We start from the raw sequence: 18,478 nt of genomic DNA on the forward strand, positions 1-18,478 counted from the left end.
ACCCATCTATGACCCAACGACGCTCAAACTATTAAAAAAACTGAGCTGTAAATCTCGCGATATTTCAGGAGGATTTTTCGTGTGTCCGCCACCCTTGCTGTTCTTTGCAGAAGGGCACGAAGAGGCCGAAAGTAGGGTGCCCGCTGTAGCAACAACTTCTTCAAACATGCTGTCCAGGCTCGTCATTGTTTCAGGTAGGCAGTAGTGTAGTTTTTTTGGTGGTTAATAAACCCACTTAGCTCTGGCATTACTGAACTGTCAAGCAAGATACATTAAAGTTTAAAGTGAATGTGAAGCTGAAGGGTAAAGTGAAGGCCACACATTGAATGAGCGACATGCTAACGCTAGCTGTATGTAGCTAGTGTACATGTCTGCTCTGAAATTCATTAGTTTAGTGCATGTATATATTTGTGGCGACAGTTATTGATTGTGTAGCCTCTTCAGACATCATTAGCTAACAGCTAAGTTAGCGTTAGGTGACGATAACTAGCAGACTGAAGCTACATTAGCTAACGTTAGCGCTACACGTCTGCAAATGTCACCTTTTTGACAGCTAACTTAGCATTGACTTTGTGCACATTGTGTTTCTAGTAAGGACAAATAACACTGTCTTCACAATGCTAGTCGACCAAAAGGGTTTTTTTTATTTTAATGCCATCACAGGTAGCTCATTTTAAGCTAGAAATAGGCTATTGCTACCAGACTGGTCATTGATATTACGTTGCCATTAATGAAAAGCCTGTAACTGGGTTTTTGTTTACTTGTGTCTCAGTAAAATGAAACACACCCAGTTACCAGTTAATGAGGTACACGTGAGGAAGGAGGTGTGCAGTTTTTGCTCCCTTCATGAAGGTTATAACCGTCATTTTTTGTTGAATCATGTTTAATCAACAGATTTAAAGGAAAGGTTCACAATTTTTTCAAGTCTGTCTTATAACATCAGTCAAGTGTCCATATGAACACTGAAAGAGGTTTTCCTCGCTGTTATCATTCCTCCTGTTCATACTGGCTATTGAAAGATCCCCTTCAAATGTCCTTTCAATGTAAGTGATGGAGGCCAAAATCCACAGTGTGTCCATACAGTCATTTTGTGCAAAAATGCATTTAAAAGTTTATCTGAGACTTCGGCAGTCTGAGTTAGTCATATCAAGTGGATATCTGCCACATTTACAGTCTTTTTAGCATCAAATTCCCTCTTTGTGTTTCCTCAGACAGTGTTTCCCTGTTGAGCTGTGGTGGAAGTATAGCAACAAAAAGAGGGACTTTGATATTAAAAAGACTAACGTTCATATCAGCTTCAGATACTGTTTCAAATACATTTTTGTACAGAAAGAGGACTGTGGATTTTGTGTTCCATCACTTGTAAGTGCATTATGAAGGGATCTTCTAATGGTCAGTATGAACAGGAGGAATGATTATGCAAGAAAAACATGTTTCACTATTCATTTGAGCACCTTGAAAAGACCTGAAAAATTGTGAACCCATCCTTTTATCAACAGATTAACAAAGAATGAAAATGAGTAGCTGGCTAGTTAGTTGCATTGTGCATCCGTGTTTATGTAATTCTGTGTTCTGTTGTTTGCAGCCAATGCCCTGAAAGGCAGCGGCCCCCTTGGAGCTGGGTAAGTGTCTAGTTGTATTCATTGTATTTGTTACTAGCATAATGACACATTTATATAACAATAATTATACATTATATGACTGCTGTGCCTCTCGGAGCTTTAGCTGACAGTGTTGTCTCCCACAGCCTGGTCCAGGCTTCTCGCTCCCTGCACACATCGTCCCAGAGCCTGGCCCCAGTGCCCCCTCTGCCAGAGAAGGGAGGCAAAGTCCGTCATGGGATCATCCCAGAGGAGCTTTTCCAGCTCCTGTACCCCAAAACTGGAGTCACAGGTCAGTAGGCTTTAACCAGAAGCAAGACTTAATCTAAGTTATTTCATTTCTGTTACAAAAAACAGTCTCCTAAGTAAAGTGCTGAATGTTTGAAAAAAAAACTCTGTTATCCATCACTGACGTAAAATAACAATTTCACCATTACAACATCACCAAAAACAGCTCTTATTCATCCTGGTTAGCGCAAACACAAATTTATAAACAGAGAAAACTTCATATGTTCTTAGTTTAATATCCAGTATGAAGCCACTAAATGTGGCAACTCAGAATTCTTCTTCTTGACTTATGGTTATGGTACAATGAAAAAAAATAAAAAAGGCTTGTTGTTCATTAGACATCAGTCTCTCAACCAAAAGTCGACATGTTCTGTCAAGAGCTTTGTGTGCGACAGTAACACTTTGTGTTTGCAGGCCTGCTGTGCATATTAATGTCTGTAGTAAGTTTAGACATAGAAATAAAGTTACAACTGTATCTTCAGTTACAACTGTGTCTCTGTCATGAATATAAATCCATTATGCTCTTGTTAGAAGCCCAGAGACAGAGCTGAGTGATTTAGGACCAGATCCCACCAGAGTTACTGTTGGTGTGTTTTTTATATGCGTTGTATCTCGCTGTATTTATAAATTGTCATCATTTCCACCAGGACCCTACATGCTGGGCACTGGCCTCCTTGTCTACATGCTTTCCAAGGAAATCTATGTTGTCAACCATGAGACCTTAGCTGCCGCCTCCATTGGCGCTGTCATCATCTATGGTGTCAAGAAATTCGGTCCAAGTGTTGCAGCTTTTGCTGACAAACTGAACGAGGTAGGCTGGTGCTCTGATATGGATTTGATTTTTATCTTTTTATTCTGGCTAATAACAAGATTCTTGAAAAAGATTGCACAGATTGGAGAAAGGTTATTGTTCAGAGTCATAGATGGATGATTTTGTGATCCAGCTGCAAGCTTTCGGTCAAAATTACTGGTCGTCTTTGTGCAAAACCTTTGCAAGCGCCCTATAATCACTGTGTGCGTGTGTGTGTGTGTGTTTACAGGACAAAGTGGCCAAGGCTCAGGAGGTGAAAGACCTGGCCATGTCCAGCCTGACTCAGGCCATCGAGGACGAGAAGAAGGAGCAATGGAGAGCAGAGGGAAGATCAATGCTCTTCGATGCTAAGAGAGTGAGCTGCTATGATATTTTTATTTTCTCATATCTTAACTGTTCATAATGTATTGCTTCATATTTACACAATAAGGCACACTTGAAGCTGATAGTTCCCCTGTAGTCTTCCACGTTCACCTCCAGGATTTGAAGAGGCTTAAAGTAATAAATTATATTTATCGACCTCTGCTGGCCACCAGCAGAAATTGCAACAACATCATGGAGTGACCAAAGAAACCTGCTACGTCAGGGGGAAGCTGTGATACTGGGAGGAAATCTTATCTACATTTAACCACACAGTCAAAATTACTACATGTTCAAGGTTCCAGTTTTATCATTAAAAAGCAGAGTTACAGTTGCTTCTCTATTAAGCTGTCGTCAGTTTGTTCGGAAAATATATATGTCTGAATTAATCCTGGACCTTATTCTGTTTAAAGGTCTTTAATAAGTGGCTTTGTTTGGAGCTGTATGTCTCCCTGGTCACTCAAAGACAAAGTTGAGAGTGTATATAAAATATTGAAAGCACAGGGTTAGGGGTTAATTCGCTGACCTTGAACTGCAACATCCCTGGTTTGCATACATCTCGGGACATTAGTTGCATGTCATTCATTACCTCTCCTGTTGTTGTTGTTGTCCAATAAAGGCATTAAACATCCCAGCATGACTTCAGTTAACTTGTTTATGTTGATTATGAAATAAACTGCTCTCATCCTCACTCAGAACAACGTGGCCATGCTGTTGGAGACCAACTACAGAGAGAGGCTACACATGGTGACCAATGAGGTGAAGAGGCGCTTGGACTACCAGGTCGCCCTGCAGGAGCTCCACCACCGGATGGCTCAGGAGCACATGATCAACTGGGTGGAGAAGAGCGTCGTTGGCAGCATCACTCCTCAGCAGGTCAGTTGTTTTTTTTCTGTCAGACTGTTGGAGCCTCCAGCTAAGTGATGTTTATCAATTTGGGCACCTGTTGACAAATTTGGTGATTTTGTAATTGAAAAGATGTAACACAGCCTCTCTAGGATATGGGACACAAAACACAATATTTTCAGCAAACATTAATGCATAGATACTTTTTATGTCACGAATTGAACAAAATAAAAACATCATTGTGGCATGTACATGTACTTGGTAACACTCCTCTGGCTGATATTTCAGCTTGCAAATTTTTTTTTGTAGCCAGCTAAGTGTCTTTCAGTTCTTGTATTTGGGATTTTCTCCAATTCTTCCTTGCAAAAGTCTTCTAGTTCTGCAATATTCTTGGGCCGTCTTGTATGCACAGCTCTTTTAAGATCCACCCACAGATTTTCAATTATGTTTAAGTCAAAAACCTTCAGCTTGTGTCTCTTGAGGTAGATTTAGTTAAAGGCTGTGATTGGACGTTTCACTGTTACAGCTTGGTATCAAACCTCAATAGTTGTTTGGTAAATGTAATGAGTACTGAAAGTTTGTTCAAATGTCTGGTTAGATGTGATGTTTGATTATTCTGTAGTCAGATAGTTCCCAATTTAAATCAAAACTTTGTTTAGGAAAAGTCGTACGGCTGCTTCTTTTGCTAAGGGGGAAAAATATTTTTGTAGAGAAATATTGTATAACATTAGTACCAAACTCTGAACCTTATTTGTTCAGTTTTTTTTCTTCCAGGAAAGGAAGTATAATTACAAAAAAAACATTTTATCTTTATTGTGGAAATGTTGAAATGACGATTAGGTTTTTTTCTGAGCCACTACTGTTCGTATTGTCTTGTAAGTAAGTCGTCGATGTTTGTGTGTTTGTTGTTTTTCAGGAGAAGGAGAGCATCGCCAAGTGCATCACAGACCTGAAGGCTCTGGCCAAGACCACTCAGGCCAAAGCTACAGCATAAACCGTCAAGTCTTCAGAGAAGGCTCTAGTCCCCAACTCATTCTCCCAAGACGAGACGCCCACTTTTCTTTACAGAATAAACTGTTTCCTCTTTAAAGATCGTCTCTGTCAATATTATGGGTGTGTACAGTATTTACACGTCAGCTGATGGTAAAATAAATGGTTCTCTTATTCAACTTCAACTGGCTGGTTTGTGTTTTTACACTTGAAGCAACGTTTTCTTCATTTCTTTGAACAGCTTGTTTAACCTTTGCCTTTATTTTTCTCAGTGACGTTAGGTTTGAATGTATGTGGAACGTACTTAACGTCACCATTTTTATGACCACGATAGATTACGCTTGCCAAAGTTGCTGAAGAGCCTCTTCTGGAGCACTTGAGACCTTTGATCACTCTAAAGGAGATACTGTGAAGCATTCCTGAACCTTTGGACTCATAATGAGCCAGAGATTTGCTGTTCTCCACCATACCTCAAACACTTATCCTCTAAATGACAAGTCAGACCCACCCTCCTCCTTCGTCACTCCCATCAGATTGTTGCACTTTGATCCTGGTGCTTTCGAGCAGGAAGTCAAGGGAATTTTCTCTGTAAGCTGTGTGAGGAACAGGTGCTTTCTGCTATGACTGGCCTCAGTAGAAAATCTGTTTGAAGGAAAGGAACAATGACACTGAAGCAGAGCTGACAGGTAATGAATAAAGAAACGACTGAGGTTATAATTTAAGGAGGTAAAATAACATCCTGAGTGGTGGAGGCGTTATATCCTGCTTAGATATGGAAATGTGTTTGCTTTTCCAGAAAGGATTGTTGACAGGAAAAGCTCCTCTTATATTCTTCGCTCAATCCAGGAGGTACGTGACAGATTGAAGTTAAGCCTTTAATGTAAAATACATAGAAGTAAAGTTTGTATTCTTTCACATCTTGTTGAATAAGGGCAGGTGTTTGATCAGCTTCAAAACTCCTTTTATACTGACCTAAGTCCAGTCTAGAGGTAAAGCCTCCAAGACGGATTAATAATTAAGTGTTTGTTAATTTAAACCTTGAATTATAATATATTATGTAAGCCATTAACTGAGCATTTCACTTTAAGTGCTTTGTAATGTTCCTCTTGGCATTTGAAGCTGTCTAAATCCTGAATTGGCTAAACTGGGTGAACAAATACTTTGTACATTATGTCAAGAGAGTATCTAAACAATCATCTGTCCTGGTATAATATGAAGAATAAGTAATGAGGTGTTACTTTGCTGAATCATATTCTTACAGGTTGGCGCGAAGTGGCTTCTGAGTGATTCTTGCCAATCCAGAGATTTCATTCTCAGACATTTTGTATTTGGAAAATGTTTGGAAACAGCGCTCCCTTCTCTTATTCCCCAGGGTCAGTCATTTTATTTTCATGTTTAGTCACTCATATCAATATGGTTAAACCTTTCAGCACAAATATAAGATTTTTACAACACTCCACACACGTTGTCAAGATAAAGCTCTATTGTGTTGTGGTAACCGCGCATCTCATTTGAGCTTGACTGTAAATCATTTATCTTAAAACCACTGTTCTGCTGCTGATTATTATATTAACATGTAGTGTCCCAGGCTGGCGACAGCCCATCAATGAGACCCATTTCTCCAGTTTGAGAAGTACTCTTTTATTATACTGCAGGGGTTTCTCACAAGAAGACCTCCCTCAGCAGAGGCGGGGTTTCCAACAGGATGACCTCAAGGGTGCTCCACTGCAGAGAAACAACATGTCCAGGCCCAGTGGCAGATCCATATACAGTATGTTCAGACATTAAAAAAACACCTCCTGTCTGATTATATTTTCATTTTAGTGATAACAACATGTGTTTCTCTCTTTTAATGACATGTTCTTTACATCAGTGCAGAGAAAGGAGTACTCTGAGTCGCTGAACAGAAATTCTGACAACTTTCAAGTCAGAGTGGAGGTAAATGAGTATGAAATCTACATTATGGAGACACACAGTACAACCTATAGCTCTCTTCATTCATGACTCTCCACATTGACCCCACAGCATCTGTTCACCTGTGAGCTGGACGGCCAGGAGATGAGGACGGTGGACGACTGTGTGGCCAAGCTGAAGAGGCTGGATGCCAAAGGTCGTTTGTGGCCCCAGCAGATGATCATGGAGGTTCAGGGAGGATATTTGATGCTCAGTGACATTGAGACCAAAGTTAGTAGTCGTTTCTAGCTAAAACACGTGAAGACAACTTTTAAATTTGGTGCTAGATACTATACCCAAACATGACGACCATATTTGATTGTTCCAGGGACTGTGAGTGAAGCATCATGTGAAAATGCACAACCACAACTGTTTTAACTATGATCTTTTCTAGAAAAGAGTTCTGCTTAGTTGTGTGTATTCACAAAAATATGAGATACTCCAAACATAATGTTCAGTGTATAGATGAAGGGAAAAATCATGAGGGTCCTTACAGAGTTCAATAAGCTTTACAGTATACAAAAAGAGATTAAATTCAAAGCAGTAAGTCTTTTAACTCCTTTATTTTTCATTATATTATCTGCATTCATTTTCATTCAGTACTGAATAAATCTGCAGCACATTTATTCTCAGTTTCATCACCATTTTTTTCAGGCTCCTCGCTCCACTTTTCTATAGACAGTACCAGTCAAAGCACTTTCCTGACTAGTACTGTACGTTGAAGCTTTGCGTATTCATGTTTAACTGTGTGTATTCTCACATTTACTTTCATAAACCCGTTTTTTGTCCCATTCAATGTGATTTTAAAGGCAGAGCTGGAGTTGCTGCCTTTGAGTAGCATCCAAAAAACCAAAGCTGTGTTGGACAGCTGCGCCTACAACTCTCTGCTGACAATAATTGTGCAGGAACGCAGCAAACGCATCCATCAGGTCTTCATGTTCCAGTGTGAGGAGACCGGGGTGAGTCGCATTTCACCAGAAACCTCAGTGATCTCTTAACTTGGACCTGCTACGACTTTCTGAAAGCCTCCAGAGAAAGAGGGGATGTGTTTGTTATATTGAGGTGTAAACTCGAGGGCAGCCTCAGTATTTCATAACAGTGATGTAGCTTTTTGCTGTGGTCATGTGGGAGTTAGATTCAAAGCATGTCTGTTTTTACCAGGCGGAGCTCATCAAGAGCGATCTGGATAAGATCATCAAAAAAGGAGGTGATCATGTGGAACCACGCAGGGAGCAGCCAGACATCAGGTACATACAGCTCAAAACTTACAAATAAAGTCCAAACAGTCATTAGGATGAGCTGAGAAATCAACCAGTAAAATGATTTAACTGCTATCCGTTTGTTTCTGTTGATGTTTACAGGAGTAATCTTGAGAATATCATAGGGCAACATACTTCAGGTTCAAGTTTCCGACAGGCTGGACCTCATCCTATGCAGCAAGAAAGGAACCTGCCACCACCGGACCACCTGGCCCCACAGTGGGGCAACAACAGAGAACCAGGTAAAGCTTGGACTGATCCATTGGAAACATATGAAAAACATCTCTCATCCTAGAAGTGACTGCTACAACAGTTTATGGATGTTTTCTCCACAAATAAGCCGAGTTCAGCAATAAACTCGGTGTTTTATATTGTGTCAACAACAAGTGCAGTCAAATCAGTATTTACATACAAAGTCTTTTCTTGGTTTCCATTTAGAAAATATGCCTCCTCCACGGGTCTTCACCCCACAAGAAGAACTACTGAACTATCCTGATCTTCATGAACTACAGAGTAGCCCAGAGCTCGCTCTGCCACCTGAGCAGACAGACACTGCGAGGAACACGGTCTGTGCTGCAATTAAACTGTCTATATTTGTAATAATTTAATTATCATGAACATTATGTTATTAATTTGTTTATTTGTTCTGAAAGCTCCCATGTGCCACTGAATATGTTTTATTATGTGTATATATAATATGTTTTGTCCCATGCTTTTCACAGGACATTTTAAACCACATTTTAAATGATATGGAGATCTTCATGGACAAAGTGTCGGCTGCATCAAACGCACCTTCACAGCAAGAGGACAAGAGCAAAAACAAAAAGCTGTTTCAGAGGAAAAAATCTAAACGAAATGGTAATATCTTGTTCCAGTTTATCTTCTGTGGGCACATGTAATAGCAGTAATTATCTGCATTATCTGAATAGCCTCCTACAGGACTACAGACATACTGATAACGTAGATTTTCGTGTCTAATTAATATTTGACATTATCTTATCTTTAACAGCTGTTAGTCTGCCACCTTTGGAGGAATATTACGCCTATCTTCAGAAAATCAAATATGGATTCAATCTGCTGGTAAACACTTAAATGTCCCTACATATTTCATATTGACCAGAGTGGTTTGTGCAGTGACTTAAAAACAGTGTTTTTTATATTACAGGGTCAGCTGGATGGGGAACTGACCAATCCCAGTGCTCCTGACTTTGTCCACATCTTCTTTAGTAGTTTAGGCTCGGTGAGCTCTTCTGAACTTATTTTTATTTTTGACTGGCTGAATCTAGATTACAGTTTTTGGCTGCTACACTAAGTGAATTCATATTTTTCAGTTGTGACAGTGAATAATTCCTCCATTTTTTCCCCACAGATCTTGCCTCAGTATCCTGCAGACCTGCCTCCCACTGTGCTCTCTCCCCTGCTGACAGAGATGGCCATGCGGTTGCTGGCTCAGGTCGTTGACCCGAATGAGGACCAAATGTGGAGGTCTCTGGGAGACTGCTGGAACGTCCCCAGGTAGGGCGGCTTTTACAATCCTCACACCTTAATCCTTTTATAAAGCTTTTAACCTTCTGGTATACAGCCCTCCTATTGTAAGTGCACCTGTCACTGTCCTGACACACCCTCACATGGGGAGTAGTGTGTCTGTTTGTTGATATGTAAAGAAAGGTCCGAGTTAATGCATGACATATGGAAAAAAAACATGGAAAACATGTAGAAAAAAATGTAGAATTTTTTTTACTGTTAAATCTGAAATTACCGCTAATTTCAGTTTTAAAATGGTAATTTGTACTTGAGAACTCAAAGTTTGACATTGGAAAACAAGGAAATGCTGTGAATGATATATTCATTTCAAATACTAATAAATAAATCAATATATAAATTTTATTAACTAATGGTTAATGAATTTGCTAATGCTTTATAGAACAGTTATAAACCATTAATAAATCAATTTACAAATATAGCGTTTGGGTTGCCAAGTTGATGTTTATCCTCCTCCAGCAGACACTTGTGAAGTTCTTCAGTGGATCAACAGCTAATTTGTGGGAAGAAGCTGCTGAGAATCTGGACTAGAATCCATTTATTTACATTTACAACTAAAGACTTTTAAAAAAACTCTTTATTAATAACATACTAACAGAAGAGAAACCCATTGATCAATGTACCCCCAACATTTATAGCTACATTAGAGAAAGGATAAACATCAGTCAAAGAATTTTTTTCACAAACCTGGCAACCCAAAAATTATTTAAAAAAAGTTCTTGCTGATCAATACAGAATTAGTAAACTATTTATTAATAATAATTAATAAGCCCTTTAAGAAGTAAGTTTTGGAGAATGCACTTATTCACTTTCTGTCAGTTTAAATATGAAGCTACAGCCAGCAGCTGGTTAGCTTAGCTTAGCAAAAAGACTGAAAACAGGGGGAAACAGCTAGCCTGGCTCTGTCCAAAGGTTAAAAAAGCAATCTGATGACTATCAGGAGGTCATTGCCAGGCAACCAGTGGACTGATTAAGTCATTCTGCCTGATCAGGAAATACTCCAGCATGAAACCCTCTAACACTGTAACATTTTTAAACTTTATTTTTTTTATTTTGATTAAACATCTATAAAAAATAATTAGTCAATCAGTGAGTTTTAGAGGTGTTATCTTTGGACAGGTTAGCTGTTGTCTCCTTGCTTCCAATCTTGTGGTAACATCGTAATGTCTTCTGACTCAGGTTGGTGCTAGATTAGAGCAGCCGGAGGGACAATTTGTGAAACTATTGTGCGATTTGTACGTTAACCCTAACCTTAACCCTCAACCCTAACTGCACTCACGACAGTTCATCCCTCCAGCTGATCCAATCTAGCATTTACCCATAATATTTATCGTCCAGACATGAGAGCGGTATCATCTAACTCTCGCCAGAAAAGTGAATAAGCGTATTTCCCAAAATCTTGAACTATTCATTTATTCCAGTTTCCAAACCTCTTATAAAGGTGCCTTGATAGAAAGTGATATTAAAGGATAAAACAATATTCAGATGTCCAAATAAACTATGAAATAGTGTTTCTTGCTGTAATCATTCCTCCTGTTCATACTGACCATTAGAAGATTCCTTCATAATGCACTTACAATGTCAGTGATGGAAGCCAAAATCCACAGTCCTCCTTCTGTGCAAAAATGTATTTAAAAGTTTGTCTGAAGCTGATATCAGCCATCACAATTAGTCAAATGAAGACGATATCTTTCAAAGTTACTGTATTCCTAGTGCCAAATTTTCCTGTTTTTGTTACAATCCTTCCACTGCAGCTCAACAGGGAAACACAGAGAGGGAATTTGATGCTAAAAAGTCACTGTAAATGTGGAAGATATCCACTTTATTTGACTCACTCAGACGTCTGAAGCTTCATATTAACTTTAGATTTAACATTCAACATTTACATACATGTTTGATCAAAATGAGGACTGTGGATTTTGTCCCCATCACTGAAAACGCATTGGAAGGGGGTCTTCTAATAGTCAGTATGAACAAGAGGAATGATTACTGCGAGGAAAACCTCTTTCAATGTTCATATGGAGAAGTGTGTGTGTGAACAAAATGTCTGTTCCTTTTCTATTTTGACTTACTTGTCAGTTTTCTGCCCTCCTGTCAATTCACAGATCAAGATGGCCAGATGATGATGTCCCACCTTACATTCCCGAGTTCTACGATGGCTGGCAGCCTCCCGCCCCGCCACGCCTGCCCTCCCCGCTCCCTTACCGGAACGGTCCAATGAGCAGGAGCAACAGCCAGCGCTTCCCGCCTGACCGACCCAACGGACAAATAAACGACAGTCAGAGTTACCCGCCCAGAGGGATGCAAGAGGTATAAAACCACGTGACACAATAACTCACCTTTAATTTAGAGATTCAACAAATGGCTGTCATTGCGACAGTAATATGTCTGGTGCTGTATTTATGTTGTAGTAATGAGATTAGAAACCCGTCACAACAACACAGCTGTTAAATTAGTTTCCCCATGTGGTAACTGTCAAGAGTTTGTGATTAAGGATCTTTTAATCGCAGTTATAATCACTGCCACCATCTGGCAATCGGTACCTTTTAATATGCAAGTTTTCAAAGCAACATGAGACAACTAACATCTCCAGTGAGGCCATTATCACAAGCCAGTGATGTATTTATTTAATTATATCATTTTGTCTCCTACAGCCTGTGGGCAACAGTCAGTGGGGGGGTGCACCACCGCTATCCCGGTAAGCATTATTACACTGCAGTGAATGTGGCTTTATGATATTTGTGGCAAACATTTCTTTAATCTGTGCTCGTTGTGTATTTATTCTGGTCATGTGCGTTGTTGTAACTAAACGTGCGTGTGCTGTTTCAGCTCCACTGAGCCACCCCTGCCGATGCGTGTCATTTATGACTTCATGGCCAGGAACAACCGAGAGCTCAGCATCATGAAGGGAGAAGTGGTTGAGGTGAGAAGACAAAAATACAAGTATCATCTTTATATTTGTCCAAGTGAGGGTTGATTGTTACATTAATCTGTTCAGTGCAACAGTACAAGTGCTTGTACTTATAAATATATATGATTTTCAATGGTTCGCTCTCAGATGTTGCACATTGGCATGTCTGGAGCAGTTAATGGTCCAGACTTTAAACCAGTCAAAAGTGAACAGGACCTGAAGTTTCTGTTGGATTCACTTGGATTTGTTCTCGAGACCTTCCCCCTCACTGATAATCTCTGATGTTTCATGATGGTTACCAGACTTTAGTCCTAAAGTCCACTTGACTTAACTGTAATGAACCAATTAGAAAAATGTAAAAGAAGCTTTTCTACTCCAAAAGAAAGAAAAACAGACTACAGATGTTACCCCCATCACAACAGCTGAGTCTTTTCAACCTTTGTAGCCAATGTGTCATTATGTCCACCAGATGTACAATTATAGGCCATAGACCATTACCAATGAAATATACATCACTGAGTGTTAATATTGGTGCTTTCTCCTTAGAGGTTAATTTATTGCCTATAATTTTAAATTTCCAGTAGATAAAGAGTTCAAATTCTGTGACAGGCAGAAAAATACAACAAAACACTAAATCAGGCAGTAAAAACAAGCTGCTTCTGAAATGCTTCCACCTGATGACAGAGTCCAGCCGACATCTGATCCGGGCTTAAATCTTCACGTTGCACTTTACACACTCAGTTTAAACCTGTTTGTATATTTACCACAGTCACAATCATAGCTGTCACACACATTGGAAATGTTGTTACTGTCAGTAGTTGAGATGTTTGCTTCTTTTCCTGGACTTTTTACAGGTGATTCAGAAATCAAAGCAGTGGTGGCTCGTACGTAACACTCGTGGCGAGGAAGGCAACGTTCCTCAGAATGTTCTGGAGCCGATGAACAGCGCAGGGCCCATAAACGATCTGGTGAGCTGTGTGACACAAACTGTAGCTCTGCTGAGAGACGTATTTAACAGATTTTTCAAGTGACATTTTATTCCTTTACCTCCACCTCACAGCGAGACACTCGTGGCCCCGTGACTCTGGACATGGCCTCCACATCCGCAGAGGTCAGAGCCTGGCTGGAGTACAGAGGTTTCTCCAAAATGTGAGTGATATGATCCACAAGGAGACAAGGGACATAAGAGATGTTTGTACTGTAAATGTGTTTGTCATGTACTGGATGATGAGGTAAAATATTGTTTTTCTTGAGCAGCACTGTCACCAGCCTCGGAGTGCTGACTGGTCAGCTGCTTCTGGGGATGACGAAGGATGAAATAAGGACTGTTTGTCCAGAAGAGGGAGGCAAAGTCTTCTTCCAGCTTCAGGCTGTTAAGACGGCCATTGCTGTAAGTATTGTACCATGTGATGTGAGCGCGTGCGCGCGCACACCCACCTGACTGCAACACATTAGTGATCTTTCACCCTGTTCCCTACAGCTTGCCAATGAGCCGCCAGGCCCGTACACCAGCCGCTACTAAAGATCAACGTCACTGCTCAACGCCTTCAGTTTCTTTTCTCTTGAATTTCATCGAGATCAACATTTGGATTTTTTTGTCTTAATTAATTATGTCATAAATTATCTTGTGTTGATGATATAAATGAAACTGCATCAAGTGCTGATTTCTTAGTGAATTACTACTAATTACTATATGTAGTAAAATTTATCACCAGCAGCAAATTGAGTTAGTTAGAAATTAATTTTAACTGTAATATAACTTATAGTTCCTCTAATTATTTCAAGTAAATTGTGTATAGTTTTATGAACTGCAGTTAAATAAAAATGTATGTAGACCTTTGTTCAATCAAACATATTTTCGTTTTTATAACTACATTCTCTCCTGCTGCATTAACTTATATCCTACATTATATTTTCTCTTAATTCATAATTCATTCTTAAATGTCATTTATTGTACAGAAATTGATGTTGAAATTGAGTCCCAAATAGAGATAAACAGTACAGTCAGAACAAGATTTACTTTAATCTGTCAAAAAAAAATGTTTCAAATGTTACAAGTAAATTAAGTGCTTTAAGTCAAATTAAAGTTTCTTCATAATATCAGTACAAACTTGCTACTTTTTTTATACAATTATGATGGAACTAAAACTGGTTTTAGAGTCGGCATGTAAATGTTTTGGGAGTATAACATGATTTAAGGACAAACAACAGTTTATAAAAAGACAAATATGGTACAGGAAAACTTTTCTCTAGTCCTGAATTTACAAGATACTGACTCAGTTGCATTTGTGACTTTTCTATAACTTCTCTAATGTTTTATACGTTGTTCTTTACTCTTTCTTGTTTCCCCATTTGGCCATCTTGTTGTTGACAGGAGTCTTCATGAATCTGTTTGACTTCATGTAGGCAGCAATCTTCTCCAGAGCCTGTGATAATATCATATTATACCAAGTCATTAAAAACAGGAACAACTCCACATACACATCATTTACTCACAGACATCAGACAGTCACAACAACGCAGAGGAAAAAAAACAAGATACTTGAGTGCAGGACTTTTCATTTCCTGTCTATAACTTCTGGTGGTAATTGTAGGATGTCCTGTGTGTCTGACAAACTGTTCTCACCTCAAAACGGTCTAAAAAATCTTTGAGGTTCTTGAAGTCATCCAGACATGTGGGATGAAACATCCTGTGTTGATCCAGCAGCTCGTACATAAGGAAGTCCACAAAAGTGATCTGTTGTAAAGAAACGTTATATAAAACAAATATGTTGAAAGCAAAATAAAAGCTCAAACTAGAACTAATCAATAGTTTTATATTTATGTCAGTCAAATGACATAAATATGTGAGTTGATTAGTCCAATTAATCAGCAATGATTTTGATGATCGAATAATCATTTCAGCAATTTCTGGAGCAAAAATTCACTGGTTTTTATGAGCAACGCTGATCACTGGGAACTTAGAATGGACACTCTTCCTAATTTACAAGCCACAAAAACAATGGATTAATCAAGAAAATAATAGGTATATTAATCGATAATGAAAATAATCATTAGTTGCAACCCTACATGTAATGAAGGGGTCGCTGGTAGCTCGCTGTGGAGGTTTATGACCTGTTTTAGCTCTTTGTTTTGGATTTCTGGCCTGTAAATTCACAGTTTGCTTCAGTCTCAGCTCGTCAGCTAATTAAACACATTTCTAGCAACATCAGGAAGCTGTTTTAAGAAAAAAGCTTTGACAAATCTACTGAACGCTACCTGCCCAGCACCAAACAACTGATGTACAGCGTTAGGGACTAAACATAATGGAGCATTTAGCAGCTAAAGACAGTTATTTTCCGCAAAACACGATTCTAAATGTGAATGCTATTGTTGCTCCTTGTGTAAATGTCTACTAACATGTTTGTCATATCAGCTTTATAAGGCCATAATATGTCAAATGTGTGTAATTTTCAGCTTTAAAAACTTTTAAAAATGGACTGTGTCCAACATGTTTGAGAGGTGAAATACCTTGTCACCAGCAAACCACTTCCTGTCGCCCAAGAAATTTGAGAACTGCTTCAGTACGCCTGGCAGCATCTCAAGGTAGCCTGGCTTTATCCTGTCCTGATGTCAGAGAAACAAGGGTGACATTAGTGGAGTTTAATAGCTTTATGATTTAATTAAAGTTAACAATTAACTTGTTACTCACTAAGTCTGTGTAGCACATCCTCACAAAGCCGTTTCTGAAGTCCATGGCCTGGTTCTCCATGATGTCGACGCGAACCTTCTCGTCCTCGGTCTCTCCGCCTGTGATCAAATGAGATCTATTGAGACTCTCAGGAAATGAAGACTTATGATACTACATCTGAAACCTGGAATTTCTGTATAATTATGGTCCCTTTATTTAAAGGAGACCATAAAACGCAACCACTGATGTTCACATAAAAATACTTAAGTGCATTTTAAAAGTAATATATGCACCATTTATTGAAGAAAAGGAGCAGAATACATTAAAAACACACTATACTTACACATATTGTGCTTACGAGCGATGTATCTCAGGATAGCGTTGCTCTGCACTATCTTTCTGTCTCCATCCTCCAAGTAGGGCAGCTATGGTGAGACATTAATCACAATTAGTTGATGTTTTAAACTTGCCCGCTTTACAATTAAATCAATATTAACATGTTAAACTCACTCACATTGGGAAAGTCCATTCCAAGGTTTGGTTTTTCATCAAACCAGCAGCTCTTATCAAAGTTGGGAGCTGTGTGAGAGAAAAGAGGGTTACATGAATGAAGAGGGTGTGTTATATGGAAGCTTGTGCTTGTTTATCTGTTGATTGAACAAGTGATATTTACCTTCACCACAGACATAAAACTTGTCTTCATACTTGGTGCCAGTGTACTCCATCAGCAGGCGGATTGGCTGAGCAAGCTGAGATAAGAGATGGGAGAGGTTGTTGATTTTACAGCTTTTAAAAAACACATTAAAAAAGGTCCGCAGTGTACATGTGGACATTGCACAGTTGTTTTCCCCTTGTGATGACTTACAGATAACTCATATTAACCCTGAATTTATTTTTTTATGAGGATTTTAAGGACAGATGTACATCATTCCAAAGTTATCATCTTATCAGAGAAATATTCTTTAGAAAACTAATAAAACTGCAACTTAGGACGATGTTCATTTGTCTGACTCTGCCTTCTGAAGCCTTACATTTGCTCTGGTTAAACAGAAGAATGCATTTTTACAAAGAACGAGCACCGCAAATATTTTCATCATCGATTAATCTTTCAGTTATTTTCTCAATAACGACTTAATCATATGACTTAATGAAATGACGATCACTGTTTCTCAAAGCCCGAGGAAACGTCCTCAAAAATGTCTTATTTTGTCCCAGCCAACATCAATAATCGATATTCAGTTTACGATTGATGAAGTTTCACAGCAAAGGGGGTGAATACATATGTACTCAACATTTTTCAGATTTTTTATTTGTAAATAAAAATCCCTCCCCGCTTCAAAATTATGGATTATTTTGTGTTGGTCCATTACCTGATACAACCCCAATGAAATCCATTTTAATTTTAGGTTGCCACATGACAAAATGTGGATAAGACCAGAGGGGGTGTATGGGGGTTTATTATGCAAGGCAGTGTAGTTAACCATTTAAAAGACTTCAACCTTTACCTTCAGTAGTAATTTAACTGTGTGTGTGCAGCGGTCTGTAATGATCGGTGACCGATTGAGAGACGGTGTTAAAATCACCTCTTTCTGCCATTTTACATAATTTGCTACTCAATGAATAAGCACATTTAAAACAGGTATCTCGCTCCTGACTTTACAGCACTTTTACCGTCGCTCATTTTGGGATTGCAGCTAAAACAGTAAAACAGCAGCACACATACGATAACCGCTAACGGTTAACGTTACATTAGCTTTAGTAGCTATATTTGAAGTCGTTACTAGCGTCTCTTTATGATGTTAACAGTTTAAACACGTGCCGCCCGGCTATTTCGCAGTTACATAACATTTCACCGAGCGACGCTCAGTAAACACTACATTTTAAATGATTGTAAAACACATTAACGTTACGCATTAAACACTTAAACACCAGTAACGTTAAGTGGTAAATACAAAGAGTTTTAAAAGCAACGGTCGGTGACTCCAGCAAAACCAGTTAACAGCCGTTAACGTACAGCGCTGCAGAAACACAGGTGCGAGTTTATTTGCAATTAACTTACCCCACGAATATCCCAATAAGCCAGTTTCATTGTCATTTTGAATCACTTTCCGAGAGCAAATGTGGCCGACGACGATTTTCACAGCGGCGACAGAGACTGAGGAGCAAGCAGGGGTCGGCTGCTCTCTTTCTGCAGCCAGTGAGGAGGGCGGTGGAGGTGAAGGGGGCGGTGGAGTTGGGCGGAGTGAA

General features: G+C 39.1%; 3 protein-coding genes across 3 annotated transcripts; 2 read left to right on the top strand and 1 right to left on the bottom strand.

Moving 5' to 3' along the window:
- The first annotated feature begins 78 nt into the window (after positions 1-78).
- atp5pb (ATP synthase peripheral stalk-membrane subunit b) lies at positions 79-5,081 on the top strand. Its single transcript, XM_042409273.1, has 7 exons — positions 79-194; positions 1,586-1,622; positions 1,748-1,893; positions 2,537-2,700; positions 2,930-3,055; positions 3,757-3,936; positions 4,823-5,081. Exons 1-7 carry the CDS (start codon positions 167-169, stop codon positions 4,898-4,900), a joined length of 759 nt encoding a protein of 252 aa, XP_042265207.1. The 5' UTR covers positions 79-166; the 3' UTR covers positions 4,901-5,081.
- A 1,150-nt stretch (positions 5,082-6,231) lies between these two features.
- Positions 6,232-14,472, top strand: eps8l3b (EPS8-like 3b). The gene is made up of 19 exons (XM_042408386.1): positions 6,232-6,269; positions 6,552-6,667; positions 6,770-6,834; positions 6,922-7,080; positions 7,659-7,808; positions 8,011-8,096; positions 8,211-8,350; positions 8,547-8,674; positions 8,831-8,966; positions 9,118-9,188; positions 9,274-9,348; positions 9,478-9,623; positions 11,756-11,960; positions 12,305-12,348; positions 12,480-12,573; positions 13,416-13,529; positions 13,622-13,710; positions 13,819-13,951; positions 14,042-14,472. Exons 1-19 carry the CDS (start codon positions 6,232-6,234, stop codon positions 14,081-14,083), a joined length of 2,031 nt encoding a protein of 676 aa, XP_042264320.1. The 3' UTR covers positions 14,084-14,472.
- Positions 14,473-14,560: 88 nt separating this feature from the next.
- On the bottom strand, positions 14,561-18,416 carry LOC121895502 (glutathione S-transferase Mu 4-like). The gene is made up of 8 exons (XM_042408682.1): positions 18,291-18,416; positions 16,905-16,980; positions 16,746-16,810; positions 16,575-16,656; positions 16,253-16,350; positions 16,072-16,167; positions 15,188-15,298; positions 14,561-14,987 (listed from the first exon to the last, which is right to left on the bottom strand). The coding sequence occupies exons 1-8, from the start codon at positions 18,324-18,326 to the stop codon at positions 14,892-14,894; spliced, it is 660 nt and encodes a 219-aa protein (XP_042264616.1). The 5' UTR covers positions 18,327-18,416; the 3' UTR covers positions 14,561-14,891.
- Between the last annotated feature and the right edge of the window lie 62 nt (positions 18,417-18,478).

Source organism: Thunnus maccoyii, chromosome 4 (assembly GCF_910596095.1).
Source record: "Thunnus maccoyii chromosome 4, fThuMac1.1, whole genome shotgun sequence".
Lineage (NCBI taxonomy): Eukaryota > Metazoa > Chordata > Actinopteri > Scombriformes > Scombridae > Thunnus > Thunnus maccoyii.